The sequence below is a fragment of the Primulina eburnea genome, chromosome 16 (assembly GCF_022965805.1).
Source record: "Primulina eburnea isolate SZY01 chromosome 16, ASM2296580v1, whole genome shotgun sequence".
In the NCBI taxonomy this organism is placed as follows: domain Eukaryota; kingdom Viridiplantae; phylum Streptophyta; class Magnoliopsida; order Lamiales; family Gesneriaceae; genus Primulina; species Primulina eburnea.
In genome coordinates, this window is record NC_133116.1 from 11,991,088 (window position 1) to 12,007,235 (window position 16,148).

The following is a 16,148-nucleotide window of genomic DNA, read 5'->3' on the forward strand; positions in this document are numbered from 1 at the left end:
CAATCCGACTCATAAAAAATATTTTTTATCCTAAAAATATTATTTTTAAATGTAGTAGATCAGATCGATTTGTCTTACAAAAAATACACAATATTTGGTACCGTTTGGTACGCTGTATTGTTTATCCATATTTTTATCCAATCTAATCTCATGTTTCGTACACTATATTATTTATCTATTTACCAATCATTTATCTTACATCAATCAATTAATTAATCATTTACCTCAATCAATCAAATCAATAATATAAAATTACAATATTACCCTTAATAAATAATATTATTAATATTCTATTAATATTTTTAACAAGGACAAAATGATAATATCATATTATCTCAAATTTAATCAATTAAATCAAACACTATATTAACTATCATTTTCTATTTATATTATTATCACAAAGTATTACTTATCTCCGTACTATATATATCCTATACCATGAACCAAACGGTAATTATTAATGAGTCTTGTATCTTTTCACAACCTAATAAATAATAATATTAACAACAATCTATTTAATATTTATCAGTCTTTTAAAAGACACCCCTTAAACATCATACAGTCGCTCACCGTCTCTATTTTATCCATCTTGGAAGCTGCATAATCTAATATATATTTTTTTTTATTTTTTTAAAAATAATTGTTTCATATATTGTTCCATCAATTTTTATCGATTAAACAAAGCATATGTATTTTGAATTTGATAATTAAAATTTATTGGGGAATTATGAAAATTAACAAAAACACTCCTAAGCTCCCAGCCGGTGATGGTCTATGATATTTGTAAGATCATACAAAAACCACTTCAATTTCTTGAAATTTTGCTTGTCGATTTGAGGGGCTTTCCTAAAGTTTGTCTCCGTTTCTGCTCTTCCCCAACCTTTTCAACATGCCGCCAACGGATTGCAAAGAACTCAGAAAAATTTGTCGTTTTTCATTTGGGTGTTGTCAAAATCTTGGTACCAAAACATAATGGTCACTATCAGTTTACTGGTCCTTTTTTGTTGTCCTTTTTTCATATTTTTTCAAACCCACACTCACTGATCAAGTTGATGGATAGTAATTGCGGGGTGGCATAGTTTTACAGAAATCATCGTTTTACACGGTTTCGTGCCGTGTGGGTTCGTTGTTTTGTTGAGAAAACGAAGGGTTGAGTCTTTTGGAGTTTTGAGGTGGATTTTTTTTGGTAGGAATGCTCAGCAAGCTTTTTAATGCTTGTGTACATTAAAATGGAGCTGGATCCCAAATCTTGTTTTCTCTAGTTTTTTTTTTTCTGGGTTTCTTGATTTTGAATTCGGAGTTTCTGATGTTCTTTTTTACGGAATGAGTTAATGGATAATCTTCTGGGAACTTGACAATGGGAGAGTACTTGTAACGGTTAGCAAGATTTCTAGCTTTTTTTTCATTGTTCTTAATGGGAATCCTAGTTCCTTAGAGAAATGGATGTAGTTATCAGGAAAATGCTTCGTACCGGCTCATTCATTGTTTTTAATTTCATGTATCTTCCCACTAGAATCTCTTGTATTTCTTTTCCTGTCTTGTTCTTTTTAATTCAAATTTATGCATCCAGCTCAAACTCTATCCTGTACGTTAAACCTGCTTCTCTGTGATATGAACTAATTAGTTGGTCTTGTGTCTGTTTTTGTGATAGTTAATGCTTTTCAGAATATTGGGATTTGAATTTGTTTCATTTCATGTTCATCTTGCAAGAAATCCTTGCTCACAAATTTGCATTTTTTTACCAGATTTAAGATTTGAGCCATGATTTAGTAGTTATGTCATGTTTGTGGGAATGGTTTTGCAGCAAGATTAGCACATATTGGCTACCATTATAAGTCATTCGTACTTCATGGCAACAATTACCGCATCTGCTTCAATGCGTCCTCGTGAGTCATGTAGCTACGATGATGTCTCCATGGAGCAAAGCATGATCCTCTCGGATAGTTTAAAGGTTATTAATTGTTTCAGTTATTTTTCTTTAATATTCTACTAGTTTGTGGTCCTTGTGCAGTATTACTTCTTTACAGAAGTAGTACTACTCCTGTATCCATGTGAATTAGTTCCGGGGATAGCTTGAGGGGTAAATGGTGAAAATTAAATACGTCCTTGTATAAAGCAAGTACCATTTAGTGAATGTGGGGAATGGGTGATTATGAAGTTGCATTAAGAGACCAGAGACTTGTTATGTTTCATCTTTGTTTAGGATCTTCAATTTAAAATTTTAACTGGCTGAATTTCAATTAGACAATATAATTTCATTTTTGTTTCTTTAGGACTTGAAGAATCTTAGCAAAGAATTATATTCAGCTGCTGAATACTTTGAGTTGTCTTATATGGATGACAACCAAAAGGAAATGTGAGTCGATATAGATTACAGCAGGGACTCCATTCCATGTCATTTTTATTAATTTGCTCCAAAGAATTCTTTTTCTCAAAGTTTTTTCATCCTGAAATGTTTGTAATTATGTAGAGTGGCGAATACATTAAAAGATTATGCCGTTGATGCAATTGTTAATACGGTGGACCATTTGGGCCATGCCACCTTTAAGGTCAGTTATCTGCTGGATGAAAAGGTCGACGAAGTTTCAGAAAATGAATTCCATATATCTTGCATGGAGCAGGTAATCTTGCTATTCCTGTGTCTCCAGATCATTTCATGAATGTGCTCGAGTAAGTAAGAATATAGTCATGAACAAAACATTTATTAATATTCATTTAGTAAACCTTAGAATTATAGATATACTCTGTGATTGCTGCAATAGATGATGTCAAGGTAGCACCTCCTTACGCATCAACTCTGACCAAATATGTTTAGAAACAGAAATATACACAGCCTTTGGATGTTTGTATTGATTCTTGATTGTTCCTTTGTGGTGTTTTAGAGATTGCGGAGGTGCCAGTATTACATCGATCTTGAAGGTCTGTCGCAGCAGTCACTACTGATTAAGACTCCAAAGTATCACAAGCGATACATTTTACCAGGTTTACAAACTCATGGATAATGTTATTGTAAATTATATATTATTATTGTAGTTTCGATTTACAATTATAAATATAAATTTTATATATTTTGGCTTAAAAGTTTTAATATTATCATTTTAGTGGGCGAGACGATAGATGGAGCTGTTCAAGCTAATATAAGAAACCCAGAATGCAGCCTGAATGTTGGAGATGACTGGAATCAATTTAGGAATGGTACTGTACCTAATGGCTTTGGTTTCGTTTTAGTGTTGATGCATTTCTATTTTAACGACTTTTCTTATGAGAAAATCACCATGCAGCTCGAGCTACAACCAAAGAAACTCCTCCATCAACGGTCAGGTGAGTTTTATGCCACCGAGTTATTTCTAATCAAATTCCGTGTGTTTGGAGCTACCAAGCAATGAAACTTATGCTATCACCTGTTGCAGCAAAGGGCGCTCTAGAAACTCTTCATTCTCTAGCAACATGCCAAATATAAATTTGGGTAACAGATAAAACAAACTTAGCTTTTTTTTCAGAATTTAAGTTTTATGATGTGTTGATTATGTGTTTGCTCGATGATAGCAGAACATCGGACAGCATCTCCTCCCCGGTTTCCTCTTGTACGTCCTAATTCCCACTCGAGCAACACCACATCTCCGAAATGTTCACGGCCAAGCACCCCAAATCGTAGCCGGACAACTATCCCAACCCCTTCTCTCGGAAGACAAATGGTAGAATTAGATTCTTCTATCATCTAGTAATAAAATATAAAATTATTGTTAAAACTCCCTGGCGCACAACCCACAAGCCCTTAATAACCCAGCACCATACTTTGTATTTCTTTGGTATTAGCTCCTTCCATATGTTCCTCAGTCTCTGATTTACGCACGAGGGCCATGTTAAAAGTTAAATTTATTGTCCGTTTGCTAATTATTGACTCGAATTGCTGACAAAAATAGTTTCTAACACACTGTTGTCTGAGCATTGCAGTCTATATCTGAACCTCAGAAATCGGCTTCAATGCATTTGCATGTTGGAAACAGAAGTGCCAAAGATGGTGAGCAGCTTCGTAACAAGAGCATACGACTTCTCAAGGTGTTGCTTAGTCGAAGCAAGCCGAAGAAAGACGAAACGTTGTATACTTACTTAGATGAATATTGATGCAAATATGAGCTATAAAGATGAAAATATGCAGGAACGCCATTTACACTACACTTCCTCCATTTTTCGTTGCTTTCTTGAGTCTCTCGTTTTCTTGTCTAGGTTTCAGTTTCACATCTTGTTTTTGAATTATTTTCTTGCACCTATAACTGTGAATTATTTGGAACATATTGGTTGATTATTAATTCAAAATCACTATTTATAATTTGTCAAGTGTCAGCAAGTTACGAGCTGAAACCGGAATACAGTAAAAAAAGAGAGATGAATGCAGGACATGTCACTTATTAGGGTTCTTCGTAACAATGAAGTATTTGCAATATTTAAGAATAGTGATTATATTTTTTTTTCCGAAAAATCTATAATATTTTTAAGAGGTTGCATCCCATTCATTTTCTGTGGATTCTTCTTCCCTAATTCTTTTCATTCTACCAATTAATTATCTAGAATAATTCGTAAATCTAGATCTGTTAAATGTTCTCAGAGATTTCTTGATTTCGAAATGTATCGAAACCTTCGGTAGTAAAAAAAAGCAGGATGTATTTACAATATTCGATTTCATATTCGAATAAACTTCGTAATGGGAAAAACAGTCTTGTAATTACATGGATACATGTATAAATGAAAGTGATTGTCAGGCAATAAATACTATAGTTTCGGTTGGAATTTAGTTTTCAAGTTCATTCTATAAAACTTGTATATTTTTGCACTATTTAACATAAAATTTATTTTACAAAGAACGTCACGGAAAACCTTAGCCCTATAACCAGAAATTAAGCATTAAATAACAGTCATACTATATACAATGAATTAATAGCTAAAAATATATTTACATGCATGAATATATCACAATTTCAATCTTTTGTACTTTGTTTTTACAACCTTCAAATCAAACTGTTGGAAAATTGTAAGTTTCAGAGTTTTACAAACCAATCAGGAACTGAACTGAAGGCGGGAACTGAACAGTGATCGAACTAAAAGCACAAAAATGATCATAGAATTGAAGAAGAATTATGGAACTGAAATGGATTAAGTAGAATTGAAGTTAATAAACTTAAGTACTCAAAACCATTAATAAGTCTCAAAACTATGAACAGAAAATATTCGGAGATTGACAACTGATCAATGCTAGAACTAAAAATCAGAACTGAACGTGATATTAGCAGAACTGGTATATCAAAACTGAAATACTCAAACAGAAGCTACTAGAGCTTTCAAACCGAAAGAACACCAGTTAAAACTGATTGCCAATATAGACCAGCTTAACTGATCAGTCGATCAGTTTGACTCCTGATCAGTTGGTCACGTCATCAGTTGTAGTTTGAATTCCAGCAGACAAACCGACATCACGTACCTGAGCAAATCAGTCGGCACACAACAGTTCGATACCTCGTACTATTGTCAGGTGGACAAAAAGACGATTCAACATATACTATTCTTAAATGCATTCAATGTTATTGTTGGAATTGAAGCCTATAAATATCTAAGAAGTTCAGTTGTGAAAGGGTGACGATTTTTACGATAATACAAGTTACACAACTACTCAAGAACATTCAATTATCAAGTTAGTTGCGATTCATTTTAAAGCTTACTTCTAGTTTTAAAATCGCAAATTCAAGCTCACACTTCATTGATTTATTAATAGCATCAGGCTACTATTTGAGCATTTCAGTTAGCACACTATACTATTGTATTCGATCATTTGAGATTTGTGCTAGTGTATTTAAATTACTTAGTCAGTTATTTACTGATAAGTTTAAGAGAAGCTAATAGTTTCAATTTGACAGTATTTAAGTCTAAATTGAAGTGAGTTATTACATCTTGTTGTATTAATCATAGTCTTTTAGTAAAAACATATCTTTGAGATAGAAGGGGTGAAGTAAGGGCATTTGAAGTCTCTGAACATCCAGAAAAATCCTTGTATTCATTTTTCTTATTTACTACGTAACTATCTTTCAAACCTTCAATTTTTACAGTATCCAAGCCAAAATATTCAAATCTATCTCTCAGTTTATTCCCCCACTATTTTTAGTTAACTAATTGATATTGACATACAAGATTTCGAGATCAGTTCCATAAAAAACTGACTCACATTCGAAAAAAACTCAAAATATCTAAGTGTTTATTCAACCTCTTTTCTAAACACTTTACTTGAGTTAACTGATCCTAACAAGTGATATCAGAGCGATTAAATCTTGTTTTTGAATACTTCCAAATACATATATATGATAACCATGTCTTCTTTCAACAAAATTCATATGCTCTCCAGAGAAGAATTCGATGATTGGAAGATTAGAATATAGGCTCACTTAGCTGTACAAGATGATGACTTATGGTACGTCATAACTGATGGACCAATGAAAATCATGAAAGCAAATACTGTTGTGCTCTAACTGATGGAGCACCTCATCGCATTGAGAAACCACGTGATGAGTGGACGAGTGGAGACAAGAGAAAAGCCAACTTGGATAATGTTGCCATATACATACTATGTAACGTCTACTAGTTTTAAGAGTGCGGAAAATTTTTTTTTAAACAAAAGCTCGCATTTTCGAAGTAACATTTAAAAATGATCATATTTATTTTAACATAAAAATAGGCATGCAGTCCTACTGAAAATATCATTTAAAAATACTCATAAGCATTTTCCAATAAAAATTATCACGGACCATCATCCAAAATAAACGTGGAAAAATCATAAAATCATCGATGTATGAAAATATTCATATCATCTCAATATTATAAATCATAATGCGGAAAACATGTGGTCCTCAGGTCATGTCACCCCACCAGGTCTGCTTACTCAGAGTTCGGCACCTCCGGTCTCCTCATCATGAAGCTCACATGCATCACACACGCCTAGTGAGTCTAAAGACTCAGCACACTTGCACCAGGAATAACAAATACATATACAGGCACACGATAGTGAAAAATATCATACTCAACATATCTTTCATGAACTTAAAAAGCTTAATGCCAACATACCTTTCATGAACTTTAAAACATGAACATAAATGTATCATATAAAATCATGTCGTGTCAAACTATTTCATCTCTTATCATCATATACGTGTCAAAACAGCTCGTATAAAATCATGTCGTGTCAAAGCATGTCATCTCATATCATCGTATACGTAAACATATCTTTCATAAACTTTAAAAGCATGAACATCAACGTCTCGTGTAAAATCATGTCGTGTCAAAGCATGTCATCTCATATCATTTTATATGTAAACATTTTCTTTTTTATTGAATTCAGTTCATTAGTTGTGATTTTTGTATCAGCTCTATCGTATCAGCTCTATCGATGGATCCATCTACGTATAACCACAGTACTAGGCGACGGGGACACCAGCGACACTCTCACCCGTCAACTTGGCCTTGGACTATCATATCATTATATCATGTCAATAGAAATTCGATCGTCGGGCTCCTTATAACGTACCGTACTATTCACTACTTAAAATTTGCGGAAAAATTAAAAATTTTTCTTAAAAGAGTAATCAACCTTCCAAATTCGATAAAGTAAACTATACGTCCCAAAAATATAGTTGCAACAAACGATCTAAAAATAACATTTGACCAAAGTATTTGCAAAAGAAAAATACTGGTTCAAGCTCTCATAACCGGTAGCATAAATCAGAGTATTTTTAAACGTTCATAAAAAAACTAAAAAAACTTGGGTGGTCCTCGGGTCTAGCCTCCTTCTCAGTCCAAACCAGCTCCTTGGTTCCCACCCCTAGTCTCCTCGAAAACATCCTCACCTGCATCGATCAAGTCTAGTGAGTCTAAAGACTCAACACGTATAAACTGGAAGTAACGAATAATACATAATAAAGCTACATGCAACTTCAAAATAGAGCATACATACTTGAAACTTGAACTTGAACATACATACATAACTTAGACGTGCCATAACGTGTAGGGGTGTTCATCGACCGGTTCGGTTCGGTTTTCGGTTTTTTATTTCGGTTTTTTTCGGTTTTCGGTTTTACAAATATATAATCCGATATCCGAACCATTTTTCTTCGGTTCGGTTCGGTTCGGTTCGGTTTTCTACCGAAATGGTTCGGTTATTTCGGTCGGTTATTTCGGTTTTGATACAATTATTTAAATTAATAAGATAAATATATTGTAAAATATAATATGTTATTTTTTTACATGATTTCTAAATAAAACATTTAAATATAAAGCTAAATGAATAACATAAATAATAATCAACTAAATATTATTCAAAATAATTCATCATTCACTAATATCATCTCAAAAAATATATAATAAAAATAAAATTTTTAATTTTATGAAATTTCGGTTTTTTCGGTCGGTTCGGTTTTGACATATATAATCCGAAACCGAACCAAATAAATTTCGGTTTTAACATTTATATCCGAATTATAAAATTCAGTTTTCGGTTCGATTCGGTGTTCGGTTTTTTCGGTTTGGATTTTCGGTTTTTTCGGTTTTATCCGAAGTTTGAACACCCCTAATAACGTGAAATCTTTTCATAAACATGCTTACATACTTGTACATACGTAACTTCATCATTTTGCGTTGAGGCATGTTTCAAAGCAAGTGACCCAAAACATAATTCGCCTGATCAGACTAAACCACAATACTGGGATGACAGAGACGTATCCACTGCCACATACATGAGATCCCTTTCATAATTTAACGGGCTGATTGGTCCCCGTTCATAATTTAACGCTTTCCAATCTCGATCTAAACCCGTTCATAATTTAACGGGCGGCTTGGTCCCCGTTCATAATTTAACGCTTTCCAATCCTAAACATAATTTGGTCACAAGACATTTAGCATACCTCAAAAACTTAAAATATTTTTCTTGCAGGTCAAACATACTTACTTGGCGTTGAGGGATTCGTTGGACTTCGATTGGGGCCGTTGCTGCACATACTAACATGAATTTACATACTTAACTTGCATAGATTAGACGTAATAATCCTGCTTACTTACGAGCTCATTCAATTCCTTAGGACGTTCTAAAATTTCCATGACTCGACCTTGTAAAACATTGAAATCTTCCCAAAACAGGTAGTACACGGACCCCGTGCCCAGGTCCGACTATGGGTCCGTGTAGGTTCGCTAAAAGACTTACCGAAAAAAAAAGAAGGACACGGACCCCGTGATAGGGTCCGTGTAGGGGTCCGTAGCTTCGCAAAATTTGACACGGAGAAGAAACAAAGGCACAGACCCCATGCCCTGGTCCGTGTGGGGGTCCGTGTCGGCACGCAAAAATGGCACCAAGAAGAAAACAAAGACACGGACCCCGTGCCGGGGTCCGTGTAGCCTCGCGACTCGAAAAATCACGAAAATATTTTACATGTGCTGCCTAACCTTCTAGACTCGATTATACGGACCATGAACCGACACCACGAGACCATCCTAACATTCCATAACATCGAACCAAACTCGTACAAACGTCTCAAAACAACGACATTCACCCTACGACGCATACGACACAAAAATAAGGCAAATGACATCAAATCGTTTCCTACGACTTCTAAATAATTCAAGTGCCTATCGACATTAAACAAGACCTCAAAAATACTCCCAAAATCATTACCATTATACCTATACGCAGCAACAATCACCCGTCGATCCCCAACGAAGCCTGCAACATTAAAGCTTCAAGAACGCATCAATATCATAATTTTCTGAAAACGCAGTTTGAGCAGTCCCACGAAAAACCTCATAACTCACTCAATTTTCATCCAAAAATTTTGAATATTATATCAAATCAAAGGTATCAAAAAGTTCTACGTTTTTTGTGTTGAAAGTTTTCTCAGAATCATGACCGAAAAATCTCAGTATTTAATATGACAGCAAAAACATAAATTTTGGATTCAAAAATGGTTTCAAAAGTGATCTAAACATGATTGCTCAAACTTCTACACATCACACATGTATTTTTACGCATAAATAACAACACAACGCATAATATGACGAGATCGATACATGAATGAAAAAATATACTTGCCTTTGATATTAAAATTTACCGAACCGATGATACCGAGGCGGAGACGGAGCGATGGTTGATCCGAGACGATGGTGGCTCGATTTTTCTTGCAGAAAAACCCACGAAACTTGCTGGAAAAATAAAGAGGAGGGGCGGCTGCTCTTCTAGCAAAGAACCCTAGGTTTTTGCTCTCTCAAAATATAAAAATCTGAATTGGAAATATGTGTGTGTTTTGATCGGCTTTTAGTGTGTGAAAAAAGGTGTTTTCGTGTGATTAGTGTGTGTAGATTTAATTAGGAGTAATTAGTGCTACTATAACTAATAAAAATACTAATTTAAAAGGCTAACCCACACTAATTCGGTTCCAGCCTACTATCCTTTACTTCTCGACACTTATGGCCTCTCAGGGCTCTCATCAGCAACCCCTTACACCTGGAAAATCAAACGTGAGGTGCAAAAGAATGATACATCCATAGACCGAACAACAAACCATGGAAATTGGATCTGCACATGCCGAATGAAACAATTATATACATCACACATAACAGCATATATGCGCATGAATGATGCAGAAATAAAGATACAATGCGTGCCTTTGATTATTGAAGCGCAAGAACAAGACGAGAGAACACAATAGACTTTTTCCTTTGCAAAGATAAGAGAAAACCGAAACTTTGCTGGATAAATGATGCTGAAAACGAGAGGAGCTGATGGGGGATGATGTGTGTCGGTTGTTGGGGGGAAAGGGTATTAAGTTTAGTGGAGCCTAGGATACTATTAGTTAATTAAATAATAATATAATGGGTTCTAAATGGTCTTTTAAAAATTTAAAGAGAATTTTAAGTCCAATAAACTTAAAAGTAGCCCATTAAATCCAAACATACTCCCGAAAAATATTTATTGTTGCAAAGTTTTTGAAAATATTAGCTGAACCGTCAAAAAGTCTCCCGATTCGATAAAATTTATGTACCGTTAAAATTAAAATCATGCGAGTCAAAATACCTAATAAAATCCCTTTTCTTGAAAATATCTTCAAAACACCTTATATTAATTAATTAATAAAAATTAATCATGTAATAAAATAATTTTTCCTGAAAATTCTCCGGTCTCCGTTCCTCGTTCGAGCGCGAAATGAAATTTAAAAATCTTTAATGCATGAACCTTTAAAATTTCATGAACTAAATTCTACCATGCATGAATTATGCATAAAATGCATAAAAATATTTAAACACAAATTAATTAAATAAAAATGCAGTTAAAGCTTTAAAATAATTTAATAAATTACCAAAGAAATTTAATAACTTGCATGCATGTGGTTTACGTGAACATTCAAATTTTTGGGACGTTACAATCTACCCCCCTTAAATTGAATTTCGTCCCCGAAATTCGCTTATTCTTGACAAATAAAAAATTTAAACTCTTAATGCCAGTATCCCAATAATCCACGCTTCCGCGGCGCTACTCTGATGAAATAATAAATCTTAAGATGTCCTTATGTCTTCTCGGTCCCGATAAACTCTACCTTCTAAATCCTTGTTTGCGAAACTCCACTTATAACGGCCCATGGTGACCTTGTTCTAATTTTCTATAACCTCGAATTTCAACTTTTCTTAAACTTCCTAATATTAGAAACGGCAGTCCGAATTTTATTGCGTCTTACTTTTCTTATACTATACCCGTAATGTCATTGACATATTACATTTGTATTTATACAGTTCGACTTAGGAAACCTTAGCCCAAAATTTAATGACCGGCTTCTATCCTCGGTGATACGCTTAAAAGTTAAACCTTATCTTAACCTCATAACAAAATTAGCCTAAGATCATTGAATCAAATCTTTATCTTACGACACCAAACTTACATAACTTACTATTTACAAGTACATCCCGAATGTAAAATTGTTGTAAATCTTAATCCTCGAGTAACGTTAACTCGTAAATCCCAAAATATACAATATCGATCTTCTACTTAATAACAAAACCTTTTTAGTATCAATTACATGCTTAAACTATTCTCTTCCCAATTACAATATAATTGAGACCTAAGACCTTGGACTTTCCTCATTGAAACGAATATCGTGTTCTTACGTATTCTCAATGCTTAATTCATTCTAGCGTATAAAACTTACTAAGTTATCCCATATTAATGTTGGACTAACTCTAATAAATCAACTTCACTTATAACCCAATAGAATTCTAGAACTCCCACATCAAGATTTTTTTTTTTTTAGATTTCTTACTCGATAAAAATCTTAATATTCGTTCATTGATAACATATGATGAACACAACTCGTTTCTTTTGGGTTTTTTTTTTCAAGCAAAATTTTCGTACGAACACCTATTTCATAAACTTAAAATTCAAGTTTACGCGACCCAAGTAGCATTAGATAACATAATCCTAACACACATATTCACTTATTCTCAAGTTTCTCAATGACTTTCAAAAATTTCTTAAAACCAAATGTCTACCTCAATTCTTATATGCGCCTATCAAATAATCTAACCATCGATCATGCCCAATTTTTTAGAAAAATTTAAATTCCAACAAAGGTATAATCTTAACTGTTACGACCATGACTAAAACTTATGACACATCAAACTTAAGTTCCCAAAAATTTTGCTAACTCAATGTTTATTCTTATAACTTAATCTAACTGATCAACTCTACCTTAAATTGTCGTCACTTTAAATTCTTAATTCGCCACAACATTATTTCACTAACGCTTAAATTTTCAAGCCCAATTTTGATTTATCTTACAATGTCCTTGATTAACATTTCTTATAACACTATAACTCAGATGTTTCAAGGTTCTAAATATCCCTTCAAGCCTAAATCATCGAAAATTCATATCTTTTTAACCATTCGATTCTCACTTACTATTAAACTATTTCCCCAAAATTTCTTAAAATTGCAACATTAATTCTAAATTTTCTCAAAAATTATCCAATTTGTCCTTAATATCGAAAATTCCACAATTACCCATAAATTTTTGGCGTTCCTAATTTCATTTTATAAGTTTCTCGTAACATAAAGTTCAATAATTTTAAGCTTATTAAACCCAAAATCAATCCACATGACCTTGAAAAATTACTGATTTAACTCAAGTGTCCCTCAAAAGTTCGAATTTAATCATAAAAATTTTCAGAATTTGCAATTTGGCTCTTAAAGTTCTCAAAAATTACATTTTTGGCCATGCAACTCTTTGAAATTTGCATTATTTTCCCCATAGAATATTCGAATTAGCCTCATTAAACCTTAAAATTCTCGAAACTCAAAATTTAATCCCAAAATTTTTTTTAAATTCGAAAATAGTCTCTTAGAATTTATTTTTGCACTTAGGTCCTGAAATTATTGGTTATTACAATTAGGTCCTTAAAATTCTCAATTCATGCAATTAAATCCTTAAATCCAACTAGGTAGAGCATGCATCCTAAATAAATTCTAAGTTTTTATACTTCCAAAGATCGTCGTAGTCTTCGGATCATTAATCCTTACATGGAATCCTCAAAAATTAATTCAACTAGCAATCACGAACCATCGATAATTTCTTAGAAATTCTACAAGTCCCAAAAGCATTCATAATCTTCAAGATTAACTTATGGCCCATAAGTAGAACATCAGTACTACTAACCCAAAAATTAATATAGTCAAATCATTTTCAACCTCTCCTAAAGCCCAATATTCGAATTCTTAGACACGTCCAATTCCAAACGTAACCAACATGCAATTTAATCTGGATTTTTTTTAAAACAATAAATCTTTAAATCATAAAAACAGTTAAACATATATCGTAGATCTTCATAAATCGTAAATCATGTTAACATGCATGTGATAAGAGTAAATCATTTAAAACATTTAAATCATGAAAGCTTACAGACTTGAGGCTTGAAGACTGAGCGGCAGAAGCTGGCGGTGGCACAACACTATACAGAACCCTTGCTCTCATACCAACTGTAACATCTACTAGTTTTAAGAGTGCGAAATTTTTTTTTTTAAACAAAAGCTCGCATTTACGAAGTAACATTTAAAAATGATCATATTTATTTTAACACAAAAATAGGCATGCAGTCCTACTGAAAATATCATTTAAAAATACTCATAAGCATTTGCCAATAAAAATTATCACGGACCATTATCCAAAATAAACGTAAACATAAACGTGTAAAAATCCTAAAATCATCAACGTATGAAAATATTCATCTCATCCCAATATTATAAATCATAATGCGGAAAACATGTGGTCATCGGGTCATGTCACTCCACCAAGTCTGCCTACTCAGAGTTCGGCACCTCCGGTCTCCTCATCATGAAGCTCACCTGCATCACACACGCCTAGTGAGTCTAAAGACTCAGCACACCTGTACCAGGAATAACAAGTACATATACAGGCACACGGCAGTGAAAAATATCATACTCAACATATCTTTCATGAACTTAAAAAGCTTAATTCCAACATACCTTTCATGAACTTTAAAACATGAACATAAATGTATCATATAAAATCATGTCGTGTCAAACTATTTCATCTCTTATCATTATATACGTGTCAAAACAGCTCGTATAAAATCATGTCATCTCATATCATCGCATACGTAAACATATATTTCATGAAATTTAAAAGCATGAACATCAATGTCTCGTGTAAAATCATGTCGTGTCAAAGCATGTCATCTCATATAATCGTATACGTAAACATTTTCTTTTTTATTGAATTCAGTTCATTAGTTGTGACTTTCGTATCAGCTCTATTGTATCAGCTCTATCGATGGATCCATTTACGTATAACCACAGTACTGGGCGACGGGGACACCAGCGAGACTCTCACCCGTCAACTTGGCCTTGGCCTATCATATCATCATATCATGTCAATGGAAATACGATCGTCGGGCTCCCTCTGGGGCCTTCTCCCGTAAACGGGCTCCCTCTGGGCCTTTTCCCTCACGATATCATCAATCATATCATCGTATCATCGTATTAGTCACAACCAATTCCCATCATTCAAAAAACATCATCTTATTCACCACTTAATAATACATGCATATACGTAACTTTTTCTTTTAAACCAAGCATGCACCGTATTTATCATAATTTCATAAAAATTCATAAACATGATGTATAAACATTTAAAACATTATAAAATGTGCTCAGGGCGCTGCCATTACCAAAATCTCACACCGGGTTCAAAATGTCCATTTTGCCCTGGAAACCCGAAAATTATCGTTTCACCCATGAACCTCTAAAATCGACCCGAAGCTTACCAAATTCCTTAAAATATCCCAAAACGTTTTTAAAAGCATTCCTGGAAGTAAATTCGAGCCAAATTCACAACTTAACCGTTTCGTTTTAAAACTTGGACCGGGGTCTCGGTTTTAACCTGAATCTACTCAAAACTTAACCAAAACTTTCTCAACTTTTTATCACACCTTAACAACACTTAAAAGACTCTAAAACCATTAAGCTCAAACCCCTTAACCTCTCGAACAGACCCTGAAAGATGCTGGACGTTTTGCAATACGAATTCCTTACAAACCCTCTTGCACCTTGCTACGTGACTATCGATCCTAGCCAAAAGCCGCATCAAACCAGCTATGCTAGAGTCATGACCAAACCCAAAAGACTCTCCTTGAACTATCCTAACAAATCCTACTGCCCAATCAATCAACCCCCGTGCTGAACCAGCGAACCCGCTCAACACTAACCAAGCCTCTCCTTGCTTTAATCCCTTCGATTTATTGTTGAACCAAGACCAGCAGCTCACGGCCCTCTCCTAGACCTGTCACGGACCCTTATGGACCCAAAGACACAACGACCCTAGCCATGCATTGCCTACACTACGAACGCGAACGCTAGAATCACAATAGCACGCATGCACGGCTACCTCGCCTCAACACCACCAGCTGTCCTAAAAGCGTGTCCAACAGCTTGCGGCCCCCTCTAACCCATGGTTCAGACCCACCAAGGGCTGGTCCAAGGCCTGGAACAGTCATCCACGCAGCCGGCTCACTCATCAGCTCACTCTACCCTCAAATTGTGGCCCCTCTTCACATCTCCC

The 16,148-nt window shown here is 34.3% G+C and overlaps 1 protein-coding gene across 4 annotated transcripts; it reads left to right on the forward strand.

Annotated features, from left to right (window-relative positions):
• The first annotated feature begins 902 nt into the window (after window positions 1-902).
• LOC140817492 (protein ABIL3-like) lies at window positions 903-4,248 on the forward strand. Of its 4 annotated transcripts, none has more exons than XM_073177208.1 (10): window positions 903-1,186; window positions 1,805-1,951; window positions 2,274-2,356; window positions 2,471-2,621; window positions 2,883-2,982; window positions 3,103-3,195; window positions 3,282-3,321; window positions 3,411-3,466; window positions 3,547-3,695; window positions 3,955-4,248. In XM_073177208.1, the coding sequence occupies exons 2-10, from the start codon at window positions 1,850-1,852 to the stop codon at window positions 4,123-4,125; spliced, it is 945 nt and encodes a 314-aa protein (XP_073033309.1). In that variant the 5' UTR covers window positions 903-1,186; window positions 1,805-1,849; the 3' UTR covers window positions 4,126-4,248. The 4 variants fall into 4 exon arrangements, with proteins under 4 accessions (XP_073033309.1, XP_073033310.1, XP_073033308.1 ...); XM_073177209.1 differs by having other exon boundaries at window positions 903-1,172; XM_073177207.1 differs by having other exon boundaries at window positions 1,179-1,377; window positions 3,955-4,245.
• Window positions 4,249-16,148: the final 11,900 nt, after the last annotated feature.